The sequence below is a fragment of the Anopheles moucheti genome, chromosome 3 (assembly GCF_943734755.1).
Source record: "Anopheles moucheti chromosome 3, idAnoMoucSN_F20_07, whole genome shotgun sequence".
NCBI lineage: Eukaryota > Metazoa > Arthropoda > Insecta > Diptera > Culicidae > Anopheles > Anopheles moucheti.
This window is the reverse complement of record NC_069141.1, coordinates 68,673,074-68,697,301: the sequence shown is the minus strand read 5'-3', so window position 1 is coordinate 68,697,301 and position 24,228 is coordinate 68,673,074. Positions and strand designations below refer to the sequence as shown.

General features: G+C 45.5%; 5 protein-coding genes across 6 annotated transcripts; 3 read left to right on the top strand and 2 right to left on the bottom strand.

Moving 5' to 3' along the window:
• The first annotated feature begins 235 nt into the window (after nucleotides 1-235).
• Nucleotides 236-2,630, top strand: LOC128302284 (ribonuclease P/MRP protein subunit POP5). Of its 2 annotated transcripts, none has more exons than XM_053039072.1 (3): nucleotides 236-441; nucleotides 519-759; nucleotides 832-2,630. In XM_053039072.1, the coding sequence occupies exons 1-3, from the start codon at nucleotides 422-424 to the stop codon at nucleotides 1,006-1,008; spliced, it is 438 nt and encodes a 145-aa protein (XP_052895032.1). In that variant the 5' UTR covers nucleotides 236-421; the 3' UTR covers nucleotides 1,009-2,630. The 2 variants fall into 2 exon arrangements, with proteins under 2 accessions (XP_052895032.1, XP_052895033.1); XM_053039073.1 differs by having other exon boundaries at nucleotides 392-441; nucleotides 606-759.
• LOC128302283 (protein yellow-like) lies at nucleotides 1,326-2,796 on the bottom strand. Its single transcript, XM_053039071.1, has 3 exons — nucleotides 2,228-2,796; nucleotides 1,953-2,149; nucleotides 1,326-1,878 (listed from the first exon to the last, which is right to left on the bottom strand). The coding sequence occupies exons 1-3, from the start codon at nucleotides 2,618-2,620 to the stop codon at nucleotides 1,326-1,328; spliced, it is 1,143 nt and encodes a 380-aa protein (XP_052895031.1). The 5' UTR covers nucleotides 2,621-2,796.
• A 1,036-nt stretch (nucleotides 2,797-3,832) lies between these two features.
• On the top strand, nucleotides 3,833-5,971 carry LOC128302476 (uncharacterized). Its single transcript, XM_053039306.1, has 2 exons — nucleotides 3,833-5,387; nucleotides 5,461-5,971. Exons 1-2 carry the CDS (start codon nucleotides 4,550-4,552, stop codon nucleotides 5,772-5,774), a joined length of 1,152 nt encoding a protein of 383 aa, XP_052895266.1. The 5' UTR covers nucleotides 3,833-4,549; the 3' UTR covers nucleotides 5,775-5,971.
• Nucleotides 5,972-6,331: 360 nt separating this feature from the next.
• On the bottom strand, nucleotides 6,332-7,430 carry LOC128300760 (60S ribosomal protein L7a). Its single transcript, XM_053036947.1, has 2 exons — nucleotides 7,333-7,430; nucleotides 6,332-7,267 (listed from the first exon to the last, which is right to left on the bottom strand). The coding sequence occupies exon 2, from the start codon at nucleotides 7,253-7,255 to the stop codon at nucleotides 6,440-6,442; it is 816 nt and encodes a 271-aa protein (XP_052892907.1). The 5' UTR covers nucleotides 7,256-7,267; nucleotides 7,333-7,430; the 3' UTR covers nucleotides 6,332-6,439.
• A 469-nt stretch (nucleotides 7,431-7,899) lies between these two features.
• LOC128303331 (protein zer-1 homolog) lies at nucleotides 7,900-22,777 on the top strand. The gene is made up of 11 exons (XM_053040257.1): nucleotides 7,900-7,974; nucleotides 10,114-10,767; nucleotides 19,436-20,036; nucleotides 20,134-20,355; nucleotides 20,429-20,631; nucleotides 20,706-20,877; nucleotides 21,290-21,451; nucleotides 21,556-21,717; nucleotides 21,832-21,981; nucleotides 22,052-22,297; nucleotides 22,382-22,777. Exons 2-11 carry the CDS (start codon nucleotides 10,589-10,591, stop codon nucleotides 22,595-22,597), a joined length of 2,313 nt encoding a protein of 770 aa, XP_052896217.1. The 5' UTR covers nucleotides 7,900-7,974; nucleotides 10,114-10,588; the 3' UTR covers nucleotides 22,598-22,777.
• Nucleotides 22,778-24,228: the final 1,451 nt, after the last annotated feature.

Here is a 24,228-nt window from a genome sequence, read left to right as displayed (position 1 = left end):
GCGGAATGTTATTATTTGTTGATAAAGCTTAAGTTCCATCACAGGGTGACTCTCAGAACGGTTTCGAGGCGTACAATAATTGTACGGATTAGAGTGAATCGCCAATGTGCATTAATTCATGTTCAGGGCTTGACGACAATTGAGAGCCACGTGTTGATCAGCTATTCCCGCCTCTCACATTTCTCTTTTCAAAAAACCGCATCTACTCGAATTATGCACAAACTGCATTCGAGCTGTTACTGATTGCGCATGCTGGTTTTGACAGCGGCAATGAAAAACAACAGATGTTTGTTTACTTTCGAAGCACGCCGCCGATTTGCCGCTACACGTTGCTGTGGTTGCTAGATTTTATGTTTAATTAAAACATAAAGCGTCCAGAAAAAAAACATACCTAGTTCTTACATGAATGAAATAAGGTAAAATGGTTCGAGTCAAGTACAGGTAAGATTGAAATGCACTGTGGATGCGGCCAACTGTTCTGGTTCTGTTTCATGCTGTTTTTCGATCCCTTCCACTAGGTACATATTGGTGCAAATACGATGCAATGATCGACCAGCCAGCGAACCAGTATCCATTTCATCTCATGCCCTGTTCACGTACATCAGCGAACAGGTGGAACGATACTACGGAGAGTTCGGAAGTGCGAGCATGCTGCGGCTGAATGTAATCTACTTCAATGCCAAAACTCACCTTTGCATCATACAAACGCGACATGGTCCACACCGTTTTATCACCAGCATTCTACCTCTGTTAACTGTCGTACGTATTTGCTTCTTTTCGTGAGATCATGTAGGGGCATACTTTATTGCTAACATCTCCCTGCTGTTACAGGCCGGCTCCGAAGTTGCTCGCTATCGCACGCTCTATGTGGGAGCAACCCTGAAGCAGTGTCAAAAGTTTATTGTAAAATATCAACATCGCTACATTAACAAGACTATCGGCGAATATCGAGGTGTGATGCAGAAACAGAAGCTGATCGAGGATGTTACCAAGATGAAGCAATTGTAGAAGCGAGTGTAAGGTAAGCAAGGATCTTTATTAAACTAGGCGTTTATGGCCCTGTACAAAGTGAATAAATTATTGCATGGAATTTCGCGACCATGTAATATGTGTACGATCGATTGGAAGCGAGGTTAAGGTGCGTATAATCAGGTCAGTACAGTCAGTCCAGTTTAAAGTTCGTCAGTGGTTACGCTCTTATATCACAGAATCCACCAGTTTGCGAGCTAACAAGGGCCAGCGGGTCAAGTCATGTCAGTCACAGGTCCAGTCGTCCTACATGTAACCTCTTCTTCCTCTGCACACAGATTAATTGTTCTCTTATTCTAAAAACAATCGTCGTCACACTCCTTACAAACGTACTTCAACCGACTCGAGGCTCCACCAACGCCACACGTGTTGTTCAGGAAATCGCTCAAGTTCGACGAAAGGGACATCAAATGTTCGTTCTTGGCTACGCAGACGTGCGTAGAAAGTCGGCATTCGTCCGCGTTCTGTACCAGCTCGAAGTTACACTCCCTGTAGGGTTGATCGGTGTTCCAAAGGTACAGCTCCGCCTCGCTGCGATACCGAAGAATAACACCGTTACCACCATCCGTACCCAGCAGGACGGAGTGTTTCCTTTTCGATCCCATCTCAACAATTGCACTCGAACCCTTGCCGCTGCGCAGATGTTCAGACTTTATCGAGTAAACCTTTTGGCCGCAAAGGTAGCTGAAGATAACGATGCTCTGTCCCTTGGGCTTCGGGATGAGTAGCAGATAGAGCACATCAGAGTCACCGCAACCGGCCGAGATGGCTCGCGGAAGCACGACGCGGAAATTTTTATTGTTGTTCACGTCGAGCACAATGATTGCACCATCACCGTCGGAAATGTAGCTGTTGGTGGACAGGACGATTAAATTGGTACGCAGTGTCTAGCGGTGAGGAACGCAATGCGACAAAGTACTTACACAAATGGATGTCCCATTTCGTTGTAATCCGTTACAAGATACTGCAAGCGGGAGCTAGATTTCACAATCTCCGACAGATCGATCGTTTTGACCGTCTTGTCGTTGCTCAGCGTGAAGGCGAACACCTTTGGCGGACACCGTTTGATCGGTTGTTCCAGGAAGTTTGTAATTCCAGAATCAAGACACCACATAATGCGCTAATACAGTACGGAAAGGAAGTGGTTATTGGTACGAACGGTTAGCCTGGTTTTTCATCTGCCACCAACGAAGCTTACCTTCACATCGGTGTACACATCAATCACTGATTGGAATGAGTTGCAGTTACCCTCTTCCTGGTAGGCCCAGCACGGGAACGGTTTAATGTGCGCATAGCAGTTCGGTTTGTTCAGATCGATCTGTCCGAGCGTGGTAGGAACACCGGCCCGTAATCTTGGCAGGCATATCAGGGCCCGATGGTTGTCGTACTGAAACCGTACCGGCATCACATTCCGAGGCATGTAGCGCTGGGTCGAGATGTAGATATTCTTCGTAGATTCGCAGGGAAAATCGATCGAATTGCCATTGATGCGATAGACTTTGTCACAGTATTCGTGCTCTTCGTGACTCCCCAAAACCGAAACAAGCACAAATAGCAGGGCCAACACCTGCCCTGACGTACGGGAACCCATCGCTAGCTGTGTGTCTGGAGAGTTTGACTGGTCAGTTGTTGCTGCTGGTGGCGGCACGGTCCGCACAAATGTTACTGGCTGTTGGTAAAGCTTGCACGGTCCATATATACTACGCTAGGCATTGTGTGGTTAGTTTTGGTTTTGGCGACCTCGCGAGCACCAGCGGTACGTGCATGGGGAAGATTTTCTTGAACCTGACTCCGTAGTGCGTTCGTCTAGCGACACGAAGCTTTGCTGACCATGACACTGCCCTGGCGCGATGTCGGAGTGTGTGTTGTCTTCAGATTCATCACACGTTGAAACGAATTTCACCATCAAAAGGACAACTAGAAACAGTTGTCTGATAGGAAGCCGTCTGGTTAGTAGAGATGATATGAGCGAGAATGTGTTTGATGTAAATTTGCTAACGAATTCGTGCGTAACCGGTTTAAGATGTTGCTGCTGTGTTTGATTATCACGTACAGTCCTGCGTATCTGACCTACGCATTACGTCTAATCATTCAGTGTTAGCCACTAAAATGCGTACTGGATCTACTGTTGAAGGATAGTATCGTATCGCAAAAACGTAGTATCATTTTTACGCTAGCTAATTGTAAACTTAAAGACGCAACATTACGCATTTTACGCACTGGGACAAACTTCAGTCACTATAGGCGGAGTACACACTATCACTAACTACTATACTCGGTTTATATCCTAATTCTTTATTTCTCCTATCGGACGAACTGAAAGGACTAAACCTACTAAATAGCCTAGTTACACTCACATACATGTCAAAGAAGTAGTAAAATAAGGCTAAGTATCCCAAAGGACAAACGTATTGCTCTTTTTCATGGAGGCATTAGTCGTACTAGTCACACGCGTTATATCGCGATAGTTACAATCGCGCTTACAAATGGCGGCTGACCGATTGCCCTACAGCGATTGAACTAACTATCGTGATCGCGAATGATCTTGTGCAGTATCGAAAAAGACATATTTTGGAATGTGATCTTCGAAATTATATTTGTTCTTCAAAAGTTTCATGTCCAACAACTTGTAACACTAAAATAATAACAGTATTCATATTGTTCCTACCTGTCCCTGTCCACAAATGGACATGGAAGCAAACGTTTGGCGGAAATGTGAACATTCATTGAACGTGCTTTAGACACGTAGTAGCAGAAGTTTAAAACGTCTTCTGAAGGTTTCAGTAAATTTCACACCGAAAGTTCCGGGTAGTAGCAGCATACTGGACCGATCGCTTCCGAGATACCATAACAAATTTCTTCCAGTGGTTCGTTATGTTGTGCATAGTAGCCTAAATACAACTGCATCAACTCGGTGCCGTTAGCGCCAACAAAACGGATGACGACACTCGACAGTAGTACGTGCCGGTAATGATGGTCAGGTGTTCAGAATTTCTCAATTTTTCCAGTGTACGAATTTCACACGTATACCTTTCGTCAAAAAAAAATGGATGTAGTTTACAAACGAACTCTCACCAAGACTAGCCTGGAATGCCGCCCTGCAGAGCGTCACCAGCCCGTTGCTGCGACAACTGTTTTAAAACAAAAAACACAAACAACACGAACAAGGGCGCTTGGTGCTTGGTTTGTAAGCTATCACAAACCGTGACCATCGTTCGCCAAACGACTGTTACCCTTAACATTGGCTGTAAACTGGGGCCATAGAGACATGCGTAACTGAAGTCCGGATCGACAAACCTGAAGCAACCTGAAGAGGTAAGGCTATAAAACGTTTCGTACCGGATCGTCGGGAGAACAGTCGGGTGTAGGGCGTTGTAGTCAAATGCTTTGAAAGCTCCGAAAGCACTGGATAGCAGGATAAGCGGATAGAAAAGGCGCTATCATCATATTCGACATCCCGACGCTACTTGCGCAGGAATTACGCAACGATACAAGCGTGTTAGTACGATCGTTTTGAAGAATGCGATCCACAGTTCAAATCGGCTTGGTGCCGATCGTTCTGGCATGCCTATCCGCCGCTGTAGCGGTCCACGGATCCTGTACGTCGGAAAACTGTACCAGAACGATCTACACCTGGGAGGGTGGTCGTATCGTCTGGCCGTGTCCTACAACGAAACGGCTCATCACCAGCACCGGCAAGTACACGCCACGTGACTTGATCGCGATGCGTTGCCAACGTGCCAACACACACACGCTGTGTGTTTTTCCGCGCTTTAAAAGCAGCAATCCGATCACGCTGAGCAAAGTGTACGCCACCAAGAAGGGTTGCGACGTTAAGTTCGAACCGTTCCCATGCTGGAACGAGCAGGAGGAGGGTAACTGCAACGCGTTGCAGTCCGCCATCGATCTGTACAGCGACGGAGACTATGTTTGGGTGCTGGACAACGGTGTGACACAATCGCTTCGTTCGCCGGTACAACGGTGCCCGCCGAAAGTCGTGGTGTACTGTAGCAAAACGGGCAAGAAGCTGAAAACGATCAACCTAGCACGGTTTGTGACGGAGAAATCGCGCCTCCAGTACATCCAGGTGGAATGTCTCAAGGGTGGTCGGTGTTATGTGTACGTAAGCGATCCGGGTAACAATGCGATCATCGTGTATGACGTGTATACTGGCCGTGGCTATCGTGTGATTCTTCCGAAGGCAGTCCACATGGGCTGTCGCTATCGAGATATGCTGTACATCTTCCTATCCAAGCACAAGGACGGCACGCGGCTGTACTTTACCTATCTGGGTGGACATCGACTGTTTGCGATCAAGACGGAGCATCTGCGCAAGGGACATGGTGGCAATATCATAGGTAATGAACCGGTGGAATTTAAATCGATAAGCAGCTGTGTGTAACGGTATCATTCTTCTCTTCTATTTTTTAGACGTTGGCGAAAAACCAAACGTGCCGATCTTCCTGGGAACGGACGGAGGGCATGGGGTGTTCTTCCGGGAGGAAGGCGAATCGCATATTTACTACTGGAACACCAACAGCTGCTACAAAAAGTCCAACTTCAAGCTGGTGTACAAGAGTGTGCTGGGACTGTACGCGACGCACGTGTTCCCCGATCTCAAACTTAACCGTATGCTGTTGTTGGAAAACGATTTCCCGAGCTACACAAAGGATCATGCCGGTTGTGGAACACTACATCAGATTTCCATCCTCGATGGAAGCTGCAAGTGTCATGGAGGAAACTAAACGCGTCCTCTCCTTTAATATTACAACGGATGTAATTTATTAACAGTTAGCAGCATTGGAGAAGAACTTTGTTCCAATGCTGTTACGCGAACATGTGATATACAGAGAGCTAGTAGAGAATAATGAAAAACGGATACACTGCCCACACGAGACTCCGCAAACTACCAGACAAATGTTAGTAATAAAGAGATTCAACTATTATCTTAATCATCTGAGCTATTTTGTCTTTAGATCATCAATCAAGCATTAATTTGAGCCTAAGTTTTGGAGAACCAAGATGAGTTCCTTGTGAATTTTTAACGGCAAAAAACATCTAACAGTTGCTTGTCGAAAATTGGAGGGTAAACAATGGCTTGGTTCGATCTGTAGACCCTAATGCAAAGATCTTTTGCTGAACAAGAACGATAAAGCTTCTTGAATGCTTAGAGTTACTTTGAAATTAGGGAGTTTAATATTTCATGGGCAAATTACTTAGGTAATCATGTTCGTTTGAAAGAGTTCCCGATTGTCGAATGCAATGATACATCTAGCAGCTGAGAGCATGAAAACAGTTGGAATTGATGTTGTTCGAGTGTTCGAAAACTTAATATTTATTATCGAATGCATACAGACTCTGTGCAAGGGAGAGCTGGAATCTCACCAATATAATGTCTGACGACACAGATCTAGCTCTTCTGCAGCATCTCACGCTTCTTGGCCTTCTCGATCTTGGCCAAACGGGCCATACTCTTCGGTCCGAGCAGACCTCCACCCCAGTGACGACGGATGTCATCGAACCGATCGTTGAAGTTGGTCTTGATCGTTTCGACCAGCTTGGCCAGATTGGGCTTGTCCGAGTTTTCGACCTGGGTCAGGGCGACACAGGTGCACGTCTTGCGGTACACCAACGTTCCGAGGCGCGACTTACCCTTGATGATGCAGTACGGCACACCCATCTTGCGGCACAGGGCGGGCAGGTAGACGACCAGCTCGATCGGATCGACGTCGTGCGCGATGATTACCAGCTGAGCCTTCTTCTGCTCGACCATCTTCACCACGGTGTTGACACCCTGACGCAGCTGGTTAGCGCGCTTCGCCGGCGGTTCTTCCTTGCCGGCTGCTTTCGCTTCGGCCTTCGCCTTCAGGCGCTGGACGCGAGCGATCGGGTTCTCCGGGCGGTATTTCTCCAGCATCTTCATCACCTGCTGTGCCGTCGGTCGGTCCAGTGTCTGCGTGAACTGGTTAATCGGCGGCGGGATCTTCAGACGCTTCTGGAGAATGGCCTTGTGGCGCTGGATACGAATGTACTTCGGCCAACGCACGAACCGGCTCAGGTCACGCTTGGGCTGCACATTCTGTCCGATGCCGTAGTTCTTAACACGTTTCTCGAACAGAGGGTTCACCACCTTCTTAACCTCAACTTTTTTCGGTTTGGCCAACGGGGCCGGTGCAACCTTCTGCTTCGGCACAACCTTCTTCTTGACGGGCTTCTTCGTCACCATGGTGGATTGAACCTGCAACGGGGACGGATATTATGAGTAAACACACTAAATTACGACGGAAATAGTTAACAGCACACCTATTCCTTTCGATAGCCAAGTGGAAAAGAAAAATACACGCTGCTGTCATGTGCCAGAGAGGCTTTTTGTCTTCCTCTGGTTGCGCTGTCAGTTTCGGATCTTATCGTTTTGATGCACAAAGCGAATTCATTCCGGAGAAAATCAAATCAATGAAAAGTTTGAAGCTTGAATTACGAGCATAATTATTTTACAAAACATGAACAACGTTCATATTTAGTTATTTTTCTATTATTCATACAACGGTTAGGCGAATATCTTCATTTTTCTGAGATCCCGTAAAGGCCTTTTGAAGAGCTGTGGAACTGTCAAAATATCGTTATGGTTAACCTTTTTCGAAGCAGGAAATCTTAAACAAGAATGTCTGGAAATATTATTAAATAATTACACAACAGGGAATGTATAATGCTACTTAAAATCAACAGCAAAATAATCATTATAGCACATCGAACGAATTGCTGGAACTGCCATAACTGACCGTTTCGATGGCCGATTCCAATTCAATGCTGTGCTGTCAACTAGGCCTCAATGTGCTAACCTGCTGTTATGACATATTTATTTGGAACAGCAGCAAATTCTAGGAAAGTGGTGTGAATTTTTGCGAAAATACGAAACACTCGTACCGTGTACAGTTCAGCCGAAACGTAAGCAATCATAAGTGCACTGAGTGCTCCGTGTGATCACAGGTTGATCGTTCAGTATTGTATGAATGAAAAGTGATTAAAGGCATAAGCAAGAATTCGAAGATTCTTGCCCACTTTACATCACGAAACTTCTCGATGCGGAAGTGGGCGCTGATAGTTTTTTTCGTTCTTATTGCGTTGTGAAACACCACAAAACCTGATCCGACGGGAGGTTACCTGCTGTATGCTGAATGGTGCGTTTTTTTTTTCGAAAATGACGAATCATGTGGTACACCTTTTGTGTGACAAATGTTTGACGAAAGTTGGGCTCAGCTGGTGCACAATAAGCATAACAACACATGTGTGTCTCATATCCGCTCTGACGTAGCGGATGGAACAGAAGGCGAACGATGAGGAGGAAAAAATTAGCAAGGCTACTTCAATGTTTATCGTGCTTTGGAAGAGCACACCGTGAGAGATATATCAAGGTCGCCCGCGTGCCAACAATGATAATAAAAAAGGTGCAAAATAGCCACCGAATGGAAAACAGGTTGATGCACAGGCATTGATAGAGGAGGCATGGGTCGATTTTTCGAAACAGCTGCTGATGATTTGCGATCGAACGAGTCGGATAATTCTGTCCGACTCGTGGCTGTTGCTGCTACTGCTGCTGCTGCTGGTTGACAAGAATTACCCCAGGCAACCTACAGGCCAGGTTGCTGGGAGTAGGAAAACACTGCAGTGGCATTGAGATCGTGTGAAATGGTTTAGTACATACGCGTACCAGCGTGTATGTGTGCATGCAGTAAGAATGCTATTTTTTCCTCCGTCCTGCTGTATACACCGCGCCTGCCGAGAATAATACTAAAAAAGTCGGTGTATTTTTAGATTTTTCTGATATTCACGTCCATCTCTTCGGACAACTCATCATCCGTCCGTCGCTACCCGATTACCCGTGTGGCCGATGCCGAGGGTCACCGTGAAAGGTCCTCCACAGCGCATCACCAGCATCCAACCAAGAGGCCGTGGTGTCGAGCTAATCGGAGTGGAGCGAACGAGCGGCCAGGCGACGAGGAAGCTATTTGAAAAGGCGTCAAAAACAAACAAACGCAACGTCAGAACATCGTCAGAGAAGCAAACCCCATAGCCCCAGCAAACGTTCAAATTCATAGCCCTCCGTCATCGTTCACAGCTGCACAGATTGTAGTTTGCTGGGTTTTTTTTTGTTCACAGTTGAAGTACTTGTGCATCTTTGTGTAATTGTTTACTTTCGATAACAACAGATTGCACCGTGCGTTAGGCAGGCTTTCTTGCTTCTGTTTGAAGCGCGCTGATAATGGTGAAGTGTTACTTTACTCCGCCAGTCGTAAAAAAGATTGCTGGATCGATTCGTGTCTCGGGTCATGTGATAGGTGGTTTTTTTATGTGCGAAATCGATGCTGGTTCGAAATAGTGGAGAAGGGAGAGCATAGAGCCTATTCGAACACGCGGTACACGCGATGATTCATAGCGTAACGCACAGAAATCATACCATTGGGTGGGTAGAATTCCTACGTGGTGCCGTACCTGTTGGGTCTGTAACGTGAAGTTCGGTTTAACTGTCGGAAAGGCAACTCGCTACTACGCGATACGCAAATTCATCGTGTGTGTAGCAAAGTGTGCATGAAGGTGCATTATGCTGACAGCTGGCAATTGACAGCGCAACAACAAAGAAAGCAACATTAGGGGGATGGCATCACCCATTTTAACGGTAAATCGCTAAACCAGTAGCTAGAGTGTGCCATTGAGAGCGAACGAAACAGTCCGATGAGTTTTCATTCTTGCGCTCTCGCAAAAAAAAATCACAAATGAAAATCCACTCTCCGCTCTCTCTCTCTTTCCTGCTAGACAGCCAGAGAGTGATGAGCAGCATATATTTGTTTACGTTACGACGTCATCGTCGTTTAGTGTCAGAGCAGTGGTGGTGGTGTCTAGCAGCATAAGCAAGCATAGAATGACGACGGCAACGACTGGTTGGTTGCAGCATAGTGTGCAGTGTGTTGTTGCTGTGTGTGGAGTAGAATAGATTGATCGACCAGCAGCAGCAGCAGCAACACTGCAGCGTGCCAAGCAATAATCGTGTGCGAGATCCCATTCGTAATGTTCTGTTCTTTATCTTAGCGCTGTGTTAAACATTATTCAAAGTTGAAGCCCTTGTTGTTGATGTTCTGAAAGAGTTGTGTGTCACCACGGTGTGATAAATCGATTCGTTTTTCTTTATTATACGTCATCCAAAGGTAACAAAAAAACCCCACAGTGGTGTGTGTGTGTAGTTCGGTAGTGATTTTTGGGTGAAGTTTCAAATGACTAGAACACAACAACGTATTATGCGTGTTTAGGGAGGTGCAACTAGCAAGAAAAAAAGTTCCCATCGATACACTCACACACGCGCGCGTTCGGCCTCGTGTACTATATAGTGCAAGTGACAACAACGGTGCGTCATAGTAAGCGAACAAAGAGGCAGCAATTAGGCAACAATCGTAGTAAACAGTTGCAAAGCTTCAACCCTCGGTGCGTGGAGTGTGAATCAGTGCGTGTGTGTGTGCGCGTTTAAGCTTAAATTAAAGCAACATCGTTAAGCTACGGTAAAACAAATATGTTGGGACGTGTGCGACTCAAAGAGAACGGCATCATGGATGAGGAGCTACCGACCCTGCTGGAGACGACCATTCGCTTCCTGGCGAAGAATCTCCACGTCATTTGTAACACCGATCCGGTCACGCATCAGCTGGAGCTGAAGGACGACGTGGTTGTACCGAACGAAATTTGCGACAGGTGAGTCGAACGGTTGCGACGGAAACGCGCGCCACCGCACCATGAACTTCGATTAGTCCTGTTTGGCCTATTTATTTTGCTCTGGCGATCGGTGATGATGATCGGTGTGACGCAGCGCAACACGCCGCCCTAGAGTCGAGCACAGAGTGAAAGCTGGAGGTGAACTTTCCATTCAATGCAAAACACTCTCCATCATCAAAGGCAAATGATGATGCCGGGGGGGGGGGGGGAAAGGGTTTGATGGCGAAGTGGTATTGTGGTGGGTATTCCCGCGCTGTTCTGTCCCTTTCAACCTACCCTGTATCCCTGTATTGTGTGTTATCAGTAGTGATTTGACGTGTGTGCGTGTGTTTGTTTGCGTACAAGGGCTTGTAGTAGTCCCGTTAGTAACCTCAGCCTGTTTGCCACGACGACCGCGACTGGAACGCTTCTTTTCCTTTCACTCGCAGCTACGCAAAAAAAAACGACTACTATGAGCCAGCGGAACAAAGAACACCACCAAATGAGGGGTGAAAAAAGAAATGTTTGTGTCGTAGCTATCACGACCCTTATAATGCGCCGCACCCTCCACTCCACACTGCACGGTGTCCGCGTGCCATCACACACATGGTAAAGCGCATGTTGTGTATGCACTCCTCTGCAAGATAATGCAGCGCTTGGTGTGGTGCAGTCCGGGGAGGGATGGGTGGAGTTTCCCCTCAAAGGGCTCCATCCCCCCACACCCTCTCCCATCATCCATCCCCTTGCATGAGAGACCACCGAACGTCGTAAGAACGTGTGAACGGTGGGGGAGGGCGGGTGGTGGTGTGGGTTACATAATTTGTCTATCCTCGTTCTACTGAGGCAGTGGCCCCCGGGGCCTTTTCGTTTCGTTCGCTTTCGGTCAGCACAATGATACGAAGCATGCTTTTTTCCCCCTATCTCCGTCTCAGCTAATCAGCTGATTCCATTTGCGCGCTTGTGCTGCTTTGCGCTGTACATGCCCGATTCCGATGGTTCCGCCCGATACGATGCAACATTCTTGTTAATGTAAGGCAGGGAAGAGCAACCTCGGTGGCCAATCCGAGGTTAATGAGTGCAGGCGAATCGGGAAGATTATTTATTTCGGACACTTGGAAGGAAACTGACCGACCGACCAGCTTTTAATTGGAGTTTGAGCTTTATTCCTGAGCTTTTAGTTGGTGTTTGTTCCAATACTTTCAAGAATGGAGTTGTGACAAAATATGGATCATTTTAAATATTGCCTTATCTTATTCTTCCCCTTTTGGGACTCCGAAACTCCGGTCTGTTGTAGGCCCCAGGGCTCTCGAAATATTGCAACCATCTCGACGGATACCGTGAAACCTTGAAGTTCCCTGCTGTCACCAGCGATAGCGACCGGAGTTCCCTGTTTCCCTGGCTGTGTGTGTGTGTGTGTGTGTGTGTGTGTGTGTGTGTGTGTGTGAGTGCGCATTAAAACGCTATAGATTTGTTGCAGTTATTGCGACGTACGGCAGGATTCCCTGTCCTGCGCCTATTGCCGTGCATTCACCGCCTTTGCCCACGTTCTAATCGATTCTCGGTCTCGCCTTTCCCCTCTACCACAACCACCGGGTGAACATTCACTCGAACGCACTGGTGCCGCGTGTTCATTCGCTTCGAGCAGGTTTTCTTTATGTTGGGCCGAGGTGCACTAGTGTGTGGATAAGGTCGGGCCTTGTATGCAGTTTTCGCCAGCTGCAGCTGCCATTTGCTTACGTTTGCTTTTATCCTTCAAATCGCTTCGTGATTTGTATATAAATTTTGCACATAACAACAACCACAGCCTTCCTCCGCTACCTTTTCCACGGTCGGTTCCTCGATTATCACCCTCCCCCCGGGGTAGGCGGATGTGGTTCTCTCAGGTGTTTCTGTTCGGTGCACTGGTGAAACTTGACTCCCTATTAACCCCCGCCTCTTCCCTATCCCACCACCATCCTCTGGTTTGCAATTGCACCACCACCACCTATCTGCTGAGCTAGGGCACCGTGCTCCAGCCTCTAGGGTAGCCCTGTTTTTATCGTACCCACCAGAGCCTCTATTGGGGGTTTGCTCTTTGTTACGAAAGTAGGCTTTACTACGGTCCTATGATCTACTTTTCACTCACGAAGGGAATGATCGTTGAAGGAAGACGCAAAGAAGCGAATGGGGATTGACTGTTCTTTGTTGTTCCTTCTGGATTTTATTAGCGCGAAGCTAATTACAAACAAATTGACCTAAATATGGAAAAGCTTTGTAATGGTTTATCTTGGCTATTTTATGTTACAAATTGATGATATTTAGAAACTGCAATTGTTTGTTTGGGTGGCATAAAACAAGACTTTGGATTTTTGGACAAACCTCTGCGCTCCTCATTAAGTCGACTTTATGAAAGTTGCTATCATTATCACAGTAATTACATGTTTGTGCTGTGTGATTGCGCGTAGGCAAGTAGGTAGTGGTGTGCACAATGAATCAGAATGAATAAATCATTTAAATCTTTCCAGGCAGTTCAAGGAGTTGATCCAAATCTCCTAGCAGAGTATTTATTTACAAGAATTTTATTTAAGAGTTAACTCTTGTGTGAGATAACTCAAGATTTTACTCTTCACGGTGATCTTCAACTTACAATTTGAATCATGAGTTTAAATCATGACCTCCAACTCGTTCGCTTACTTCAAATTGTTAAAATCTCTATGATTTTGTCTTCCAATAGAGCGTTTAATTTATCTAGAATAATATCGCAAACTCTTCCCTAATGATAGCCGAAAAATACACCAGTTTCTTGCCATAATGCCCATCGCATAGCAGCATCGGGTTCGGATTCCCAAATTGTTATCCTCATTAACGCAAGGGCAGACGTATATAAACTACTCGCCCATTCCGCTGGGAATGACGATAATTGAGCAAGTCTGGTGTCAAAATTAACCTCAAGTGAAAGGAACGTGCCTTGACCGGACCACTAGCCGAACTCAAAGTGCACCTCTGTTGTTATCTTTGTTTGTTGTGTGTGTGTGTGGCTGTATTTTTTCCTTTCTTTTATTTTGGCCATCTTTCTTGTCACACACCCATTCACCAGGACTAGCATAAACTCTATTCATAGCGCAAAACATGAGGAGTGTTCTGCTCTGCCTGCTATTACCCGATCGGTACTGCTCGATTCGTTGTAGATCGTGCGATCAACTGCGTTCTATTCTGTCGCAGCGAAACGTTTTTGGTTGGGTGTCAAGCTCGTGACGTGCGGTCGACATTTTTAAAATACATGTGCAGTAATGTTGTTGACCCTTTTTCTTTTGAGCTGAGACACATGCCGATTTCAGCATGTGCAAATAAACATTCGAACAGCTGTGAATCGTTTAAAGGGCTCGAAATTGTTTAGATTGTTTTAGAACGTGCTAGTGATGGGAGTGTGAGGCTCAAAGCATGGATATGACCATTCCGAATCATTCCAAGGCGATTAAAGATGCACATTAAGGAGGAAGTAGTTGAAGATTCGGTGAACATCTTAGGCACAACCTGCTGCTCAGTAAATATCATATAGGCCACACTGTTGGAGCTTGAAAAAAAAATCAATTTATTGCCCTTAATCTGCGCCAATTTACTCTTCATCGTACGTAGGATCTGTAGATTAAGTTGAAATATTAAATTTATAGAAAAATTATCAGAAACAGCTAGAGGTTAAGATTAAACTCTAAGTATGAGTTTTAAATATTTTTCATCATTATTGAACATATTAGTGTAATCAATCTACAGTTTTTGGTTTGTCAAAAGGTTTAGGTGTAAATTTAGATGTAGATTTAGACGATAATTTTGTTTTTCGGAGTTCTGCAAAAGTGTCATTGGAAGATGAAATTTTCAAAATCAAACAGAAGAAGTAAGGAAATTAATTGTTGCTCTCAAGATCGAGTGATCTTTTATAAAATGAACCTAGGTTCGATCGGTTCCACAGAAGGAGCGGAACGAACCTAGAAGGATCGGAACGAAATTCCCATCACTAGACAGAACATGTTGATGGTTAGTAGCTTTGGAACGGAGCATCTCATCAACTTTGGGTAGGAACGTAAAAGTGTGGTTGACACTCCAAAGCATTTGATTAATCTTTCAGAGTACTTTCTACCACAAAGAACTCATGTACTATCGCCCCAAACCACCCAAAGACACCAATTCTCGGAAGTAATTGCAAGTAGGTTAACATTGTTTACGATTAGCAACAAAACAACCACCCTGTACCATTGAAGAGGGGTTGTGCAATGAACCGGCGGGTGGTTCCTTCACAACCACCAACGCAACCCAACGGACGGCCTAGCGAAAGGTAGAAGTGGGTTTGATTTACTCGAACGTTTCTAGAGTGCTTAGAATTGATTGAGCATTCCCCCGCGGGCGGTTGGTGTCTACTCGTGCGGAAAGCGCACCGAATTGTTCGATTGTACCGTCCACCGTTCCATGCTGCTTGCTTGCTTGCCGCTCAATGTCAGCAAGCAATATTTGTTTGCCATAAAATTGCGCATATGTTCCTATTTTTTTACTCTTTGTTTTGAAGGTTTATTGTGCGCGGTTTTATTGTACCAAAGTTTGCGCGCGTTACTCTACAACTTTCACTATCTCGACATACAGTACCGCCAAAAGCAAATAAATAACAAAACAAAATCGTTTAATTATTTCTTCCACGAAAGGCCACAGTTATGCTTCGCTTGCGTGGTGTAATTGATGTACCAGCGTTGTCCTTGCACTCTTAGCTTAGCGATAATCGTATCAGAAGGCAACGGGACGTCGACCAATCGTTGGCCGCGATCTGCATACACCGAGGCGGATGTGATTACATAAGGCTCCTCTCATATAGAGACGCAATGCAAGGAATTGCCAGTATAACTACCAAAAATAAATAAATAAACACGGTACAATGGGGGGACAACATTGGAGATAAGTTATGTCAATGAACTTCGCCCAGCAGCATCATCATCATGTCGCACTAATCGCTTTCTCCCCCTGCTTCTTTCGTTGCCCAAAGAAACGATCTTCTTCGCTGATTGGTGCTGTGGGGGGATGCCATCGCAAATGTCGCGCTTCGGTGAAGTTCGCTCGACGCTGTGACGAAGGAGAATTGGTTATATCTCCCGTCCCGCGTGTGCTTGCGTTACTCGATGCTGGTTGTGGCGCACACATCATCGCGACAATTGTCACAAATCGCTCCGTGGCTGCAACGTGCCCCGGGCGCCGTGTGATATTCCACAATTGGTCATATTGCAATCGCGGGCGGCCCGGGGAACTGGGACTCGGAACGATCGGATATGAAGAGGCGTGTGGTCACGCGAGAACATGGGCGCGCGCAAGCCGCTTATTTCAACCTTCAAGCAGGCGCAGCAGCACACACATACAGAAGCGGGTGGCCTCGTGAAAGGCTGCTCGACCGTCGCACCGGGTGTGCACTTGAAATGGTAAATTGACGAAGGTGACGTTTGCGTGTTGTACACGGATCGAGAATGTCATCCATATGACGCCAAAGTTATTTAAGCGGCTTTTGGGGCATTGAAATGGAGAACTGCTACTGGGTATAGTGTGACCAGTGCCCGCGCGACATTGTTCACGGTTCGTGATTTTTTGTCAGCTTCTGTTGCATTGTATTGCACTGAGGCTGTAAAGCTCGGTTGGGATGTATATCGCGAGAATTTCTATGAGAGTCTTCAATTGCTAGCACGCGAAACGTTATTGCGTTCGGTTGGAACTTTATAGAACATAACGAGTTGTTGACGAGTCTAAGTCCAAACTTCAGCCAGGGTTCATACTAAAGTTGGATGAATCAATGTATCTGATTCTCTATTCTAAAGATGCGAAGAATCGGAAACATAATTTAAAGAAATTATTCTTTATTCTTCTTTAAATTTATATTTATTCTTTTTGCTTCTGAAAAAGATTTTTTTTATACAGCTTAAATCGGTATAAAACACTGCAAGAATTAGGTTGCATAAACCGATCAAGATGATTTTTTAGTAGTAGCTATGTAAGTTCATAATTATGTGTAACATACATACATAATTGTTTGTATGTGTAAAAGTATGATATAATTAAAATATGTTGATTAATTACCCAGCATTGGTATTCACAAAACTAATTGCAAAAATACATTTGTTCAAAATGTTCTTGATAAATGTTTGATGATAGTTTTACTACTTATTTTCTGTACCTAAACTAACTAACTTAAATAATCTGTGCAAATCTTTCAGGAGCAAATTCATGAATCTATGAGGATCCATAGGAATCTTAAGAATTCAAGAATGTTTTGGATTCACGAATCTCCTGAGAATTGATTCCTCATTTGAAAGACTCCTCACTCAAGTTCCATATGAATGACTCTTCTTAAAATATTCAATTGGCACAGCATTAGTTCATAGCACTAAACTACACTTATTTAAATAGCATTTTATCTTAAATTGTGCTCCATAGTTTACAGGCGAATATTGTTCACAATCAGGTCGTTCGTAGATTTTGGCTGAAAATATTTGTAAATCGCCTGAAATGTGATTGAAATGATATTATTAATATGTTGAACTAAATTTAAACTAAAGTGTGTGGCTATTTAAATTAGTTTAATTAAGTTTATCTATGCATTAATCAGTTGATCTATTCCTTGCAGTGATCTTCACCATAGTATCGTGCATAATCTTCTAGTGTTTTTGCGGAGGTCATAGACCGAATCTCATTTGGACGAGATTTCCTCAGTATGAAGGACTCCTTCTACTGCCGCTGCTATGTGGCACAATAAATCCTCCCCGACAATCGAAAAAAAAAACAAGAGATTTGCATTTGCAACTTCAGCAAAGAACAACATTGTATGCGTTTGTTTTTTGGTGTGTGATTCAGCTTGACTCTCGTATCACCATTCCGCCGGCAGTGAGTACGCATGTGAAATTCACGTGTGGTCGCTTGTATCATGTCTGCGGTACGTGCTTCGGGTGGTGGCCAGTAGCAACAACCTTGCCCATCTACCGGCTGTGATAAGAAGGCTGAGGGTGCTCTGACATCAAACTCAGACAGCGGACAGGTCGATCTGCATCTGTTTTTTTTTGGGTCTCTGCACGCTTCTTTTGTAACCTTGGGCAGACGGAAAACAACAAAAAACTGTTTCGTATCGTTTCCGAACAGCTCAAAACAGTCGCCTGCTGTTCATGTGTTCGGTATGCTTTGTCCAATTCCGACTTCCAACTGCAGAGACGATCCACTGAACTTAATGTCAGATGTGGAATAGGATGACATTGTGAGGGAATTAAAAGTCGATCGTTACTCAAACAGGAATTTGAGTAACGATCACGATCGTGTGTTCTGTCAAGGTTCTGATCGTACAATGTACATGTAATCACTTCCAGAGTGCAGTCGGTCGATTTTTCCTCCCCTGTAGGCATAGTACAAAGATGCAATCTTTGTGTGGAAGAAGAATGCAGCTTAAAAATAGGAAGTGGAGGTTGTAAACCATTAATTGATTATGATTAAACGATTTAATTCCATTAGAAACTTCGCACGGAATCGATTTCAATCAGTGCTGTGAAGATAAGCTACCGACCGTGTTTAGGCTACTAAATCACCAATCAAACACCAATCATCGTCGGTGCTTTTGGACGTTTTCCCGTGCTTAATTGCTTTACCACTGTCTGCCTCCTGCTTGAGCCGCAGATCCGCGTGGATCGTTTCCACCCCTTTCGACACTTTGTCTCCGTTTTGGTGTGGGTTTTCCTTTTCCTCACTTTTGAGGTAGCGGCGGCGGGCACAAGGTCATGGGAAATGAATGATGATTATGGCCGCGAAACATGATGATGTTTTCGCGATCCTTCTCTTCGCCTTTGAATTTCAAACGCACCACGGTTTAACGATATGGAAAGCAAGGGGGAAGAGAAAAATATTAATCACTGCGGGCTTCTGGGGTTTTGTTTTTGAATGTGCGACGATAGAATCGCGAAGTTTACAACACCTTAATGATGATGGTGCGAACCCTAATCTCGTGCAGGGTTTGTCTTTGGATAAAATTTGGAGTTGGTGCTTGCACAGTGTAGAAATACCAGTTTTCTACACTGCTGCTTTCTACACTGCTTGCAGCAAAAGCATTGCTGCTTTTGGAAAGATGGAGCAGAAACAAAGAACGTTTCTCGTTATTTATATGACGACAAAGAAATTATTCTATTTGTGGAATCTACATCGTAGTTGACGCTGTCTCCGTCCGGTGGCAAATGATTTAGATTTATCCTGGAGATTTTCGCTGCAAGACTAACTGCACGGCAAGGCATTCCAACGCCTTGCGGGAACTTTGTCTATTTTTGCGAAACAAAAAATGTTGGAGACAGCAACCCCTCTCCTCTGAGTCATTTTCTGGCTCCCGAATTGTGTTCCATATTCTTACGAAACGCAACAGCTGATGTACGACATTTGACCTAAAACGGGTTGTGAATAATGAAGAATTGCAAATTTCATTTCTCCTTTATCAGTAACAACAACCTCAAGTGATCTGGGTTTTGCATTTCTGGCTTTCTTTAACCCGCGTACGGGGATTGGTCTGGATGGGATTTTGGGAGACCTGCGCCGCTACCAAATCTTCAACAGAGCCGCCCCAATGAACAGCAAACTTAACACCCACAAAATGCTATTACAAGTTTATAACCTACATCTCTTTTATTTCATCTTCCAGATTCCTCCGCTACCAGCAGGACTGCGGGCAGGACATCAACGATCGCTTCATACAGATATTCCGCGACACGGAGAAAACACCGCTGCGCCATGTCAGCCTGCGGAACAGCACCATCACGAACGAGGGCATGCGCATACTGTTGCGACACCAGCTGAACTCACTGTCGATGTGGTACTGCAACAAGATCACGACCGCCTCCTGGAACATCCTGATCGAGCACTGTCGGCAGTTACGGTCGCTCGAACTCGGCCGGTTTGTGGATATGCTGAAGCATAGCGAACCGAACGAGAAGACACCGATCGACTTTCAGCTGCTGTTACCCCGTCTGCAGCGTCTTAAGCTGAACGGTGTCGTGCTGCAGCCAACGATCCAGTTCAGCCATCTAACCGAGCTGAGCCATCTCGATCTGACCGCGTGCATCTTTGCCGAGTTCAGCCTGAAGGCGCTGGTCGACCTGCCGAACCTGCGCACGCTCATCCTGTTCAATGTGTGGCCACTGGAGCACGAGTTTCCGACGCTGTGCAGGCTAAAAAATTTGGAAACGCTCGACCTGTCCGTGTCACGCGCGAACGTCGATGGAAACTATCTAACGCCTAACAAAGTAAGTTTAATGCCGTCACGATGGGCGTAGTGGATGACACGCTCTGTTCATCTATATGCTTATCTCGCTCTATTTTGTGTGTCTTTTCCGGTACTAGTTGCTAGCAAACTTAGTTGAAAATCTACCAAAACTGCGACATTTGGACATCTCCGGTACGAACCTAGCCGGTGATGGTGTGGCCGAGCGGGCCGGCTCTTGCACCGGCAACAGCTCGGACATCCCGGGGCTGGTTAGTCGGGTGGATCGACCGTTGGATTTTCTCGGCATCTACTACACCTCTCATTCGGCGTGCAAATGGCACGACATTCCGGCCCTGAGGGTAAGTTGTACGATCGGGATAGGGATGGAAAGCCTTACTTACTGTAACACTGCTCTTTTGTATCCGGTTTTAGGTCGCCGGTGAGGCAACGGAAGAACAGATCTTGGTAGCTGCGGTGGCCTATCAGGACCGGCACGAACTGCTGACGAAGGTACTGAACGACCTGTACCATCTACTGCGGTTTGAAACGTGCAAACAAATACACAAAGCGTTGGACGTAGTTCTGTCGGCAATGGATAAGCACATACGCGTAAAGAATATTCAGATCAGTGGCAGGTAGGTTAAGAAGATATGCACAGTAGTTCGAGGATGTACACACTAATGGATTTCTTTATCGCTGCGTGTTACAGTGCCACCTTATTCTACATCGTAAAGGGAAGGGAAAAAATGAAGTTTGGCGTACCATTAAAGAACCACATCATTCACACACTGCTGAACGGCATGTCCACACACCTGACGGACGATACAATGATGCGGAATGGTTGTTTAACGTTGTGCCAGTTCAACATACCGCTTGATGTGGTAAGTGTCGCTTAAAAGGATGCCATATAAAGTGGGGACAGCTAAATTTCGAGGTGCTGTTATTTTAGTTTATTTTAAATACGCAATTCTGGCATATTAGAATTATTTTATCACGTAGTCGGATAGGCAGCAATCTTCGATACGGGGGAATGGCTTGGTTGGCAATTTGAACTGGTCCTGTCGTGTGGGATCGATGCCACTACGAAACACATCACCGGGCCGCCCTTAGGCTGTTAGAATATTATTGATTAACTGAGTGTCGCTAACACGATGTTGTTGACCGCGTTGCTGACTTTGCGACACAAACTTTTAAGTTAATTACCTCTATTATGTTATTTTGCACCTCGAAAAGCGTGTTTTAATTTGAAATGTATAGAAAATATATTAACTGGTTCTATTCATAACATGGTAGATGTTTGAATACGAGCGGCTGGTTCACATACTTTTGCACGGCGTATCGTATCGAGAGCAGGAAGGATTCGTGCAGCGCATCGCAATCTATCTGTTAAACTCACTAGCCTGCCAGGTGGACGGCAGCCAGAAGCTGTTTTTGGGCGATCTCGGTGCTATATCGGTAAGTGTGTACTCACGGCGTTTATGGGTTCTATCGGTTATGAAATTGCACCTCCAATCTCATTCTTTTCTTGACTCTCCTGGCCCCCACCCCTCCCCCAACAGACGATGTTGAATTTGATCAACGACCGATTATCGAGGCGTGTCTTTGACGACGTAATGGAGGTGGCCTGGTCGACGATGTGGAACGTAACCGACGAGACGGCAAAGAACTGTGAACGGTTTCTGGATGGTCGCGGCATGGAATATTTCCTCGGTTGTTTAAAGGTGCGCAGGTCGCGGAGAGTGATTATTCTACGTGCGATTGCTAGAGAACGATTTATTTATAGTAATTCTTGGTGGTGTCTGTGGTGGTTTCCTTTTGCTTTTCCGCTCCTTTAGTTATTCCCTGATCGGGATGAGCTGCTGCGCAACATGATGGGTTTGCTTGGTAATGTGGCGGAAGTAAAGGAGCTACGGCCGCGCCTGATGACGCCCGAGTTTATAACTGAATTTTCTGATTTGCTCGATTCGTCCAGCGATGGCATTGAGGTAGGGGTAGTGCTTATTGACTAAATGGCTAGCCGAATGCATTAACCGTCTCACCAAACTATCCTTCCAGGTCAGCTATAATGCCGCTGGCGTGTTGGCCCATATTGCTTCGGATGGTGCGGATGCCTGGACGATAACGCGACCGACACGGTACAGCGTGTTGGTGCGCATGGTGGAAGCCATCGAGCGATGGGATCTGTCAGCCGAGCGTAATATAAACTATCGCAGCTTCGAGCCGATTCTTGGGCTGATTCGCTGCTACCACACGCCACAGTGTCAACATTGGGCCATTTGGGCACTAGCGAATCTAACCAAAGTAAGTGTGGCGGTTGTTATTGTAGTACCGTAGCGGATAATGGGCACCTCCTTAGAGTTAACATCTTCTTCCGTCCCCATTCAGGTCTACCCGACCAAGTACTGCCGGGTGGTGGAGCAAGAGCATGGTATAGAGCTGCTACAGGAGCTGATCGAACATCCGCAGCCGTATCCGCGGCTCAAGGAGCTTGCCCAGATTGTGCTAACGCACTGTCGGAACCTTAGCGAACCGATGAACGGGACGGCAACGACCGGTGGCATCAACAACACGGACCCGAACGTGATGGAGCTGGACGGCTAAAAGCCTTTTCTCCCGCTTTTGGCGCGTGCACATGTCGATGCGTCCCGAATTTCCCTGCGTCCGGCGTCATCGGTAGGCATAAAACAATAGGACACATAGTGTGTAGCATCACAAGTGATATATAGCGAGAGTGAAAGCAACAAAAAAAAACACCCAAAAGCAACTGGCTTATATTGCCACTAGGATGATCTGTGTGTGTGTGTGAAGGTCAAGGAAAAGGAGGGAGATTGCTTTGGGGGCTTGACGAGCGGTGGGGGGACGGCGTCGTTACTCATTCAGGCAAACATTGTGCTGCGAGCGTAATAAAAATGTCAGTTACCCAATCGAAGCTGCGATGTAACAGGCGCACGGTGTGTTTGGTCGTCGTCATCTCGCTGGGGAAGTTTCGCCGCCATTTTGTAGATAGAACCGTACCATCAATGCCTACTTTTCTTGCTGCCTTCGTTCGATTCTGTTGTTGTTGGAAGAAAACGGCATCCCGCTTCTTTGGTGAGCCGTATTCGCTTTTGGTTTTGCACATTGTTGTTCGAAAAACACAATCAAGCCTCCAAGTGGTTGTCAAGGAAATGCCGAATGATGGGGTGAAAGCCGCTGTGTTTGTGGTATATACTGTACAGGATGTGAAGGCAAGGGTTGAATAGTCAGCTGATGGAGATGCGAAGAGAAAGCATATTTTCGGTTTCATTTTCGCAGAATTATGCTTACGCTGGTACGGTAAGGATTATTTTTGTTTTACGTGTGTGTGTAAATAGTGTGAAGAAGCTAAAAGAAAACCCATTAAGCGGTTAAGCGGAAAGTCTATGATGCGTGTGTGTTTGCTCTGTGAATATGAAGAAAAGGCAATGAAGCAAGAAAGGTACCATACCACACGTGCAAGTGATAGTGGAAGCCAATTGGAACAGTAAAAGAGTGCAAATTTGCAAAAGAAAGATAGTGACATCAAGGAAAACAAACACGGCGTTATCTGTTTTTGCAGGAGAGTATTGCTTCGCGACAGTACTATTTTGTAAGAGAGCATTTTTGGCAAATTATTTGTTTGATTTTCTTCTTTGTTTGCGGAATTATTTGTTCGTATCTTTCGGATTTCGGAGTGAGAGCAAACGGAGCGCTGCTCGTTAGACGTGTCATGGCCCAACATACTCTGTACAATGTTAATTGAAGATGATATTATTTAATTTTGCGTTTTTTCTACTTCACGCTGGGTCTCTTCCTACGCAGGACCCCTGTGACAGTTTGATCAATGATCAGGTTTAAATCGCCACAAATTTAGGTACGCACTATTCGCTGCAGTTGTAATGTTGCTTCTTTTCCGACGCCCAGCCGCCGGAGGTCGTAAAACTAATAAACTAACACAACCCAAAATCCAAAGTACGATAGCGAGCAAATGTCGTTTGTTTAGTGCTTTTAGAACTTCGAGCATCGCATTGCAGTGGTCTCGGGCCCGCGCGGTACGAAGGAGACGAAAAGTTGACTAAGCCAAAACGCCTGTTCAACAAAAATCAGGAGAACGCATTAAAAAAATTGGAGCAAACAAAACAAAAACACATACCAGCAACAATCACAATAAAATTTGAAAAACCATTTTCAAAACAATAGCGTTTGTGAGATTCCGTCATGTGAGAAGTTTGTTA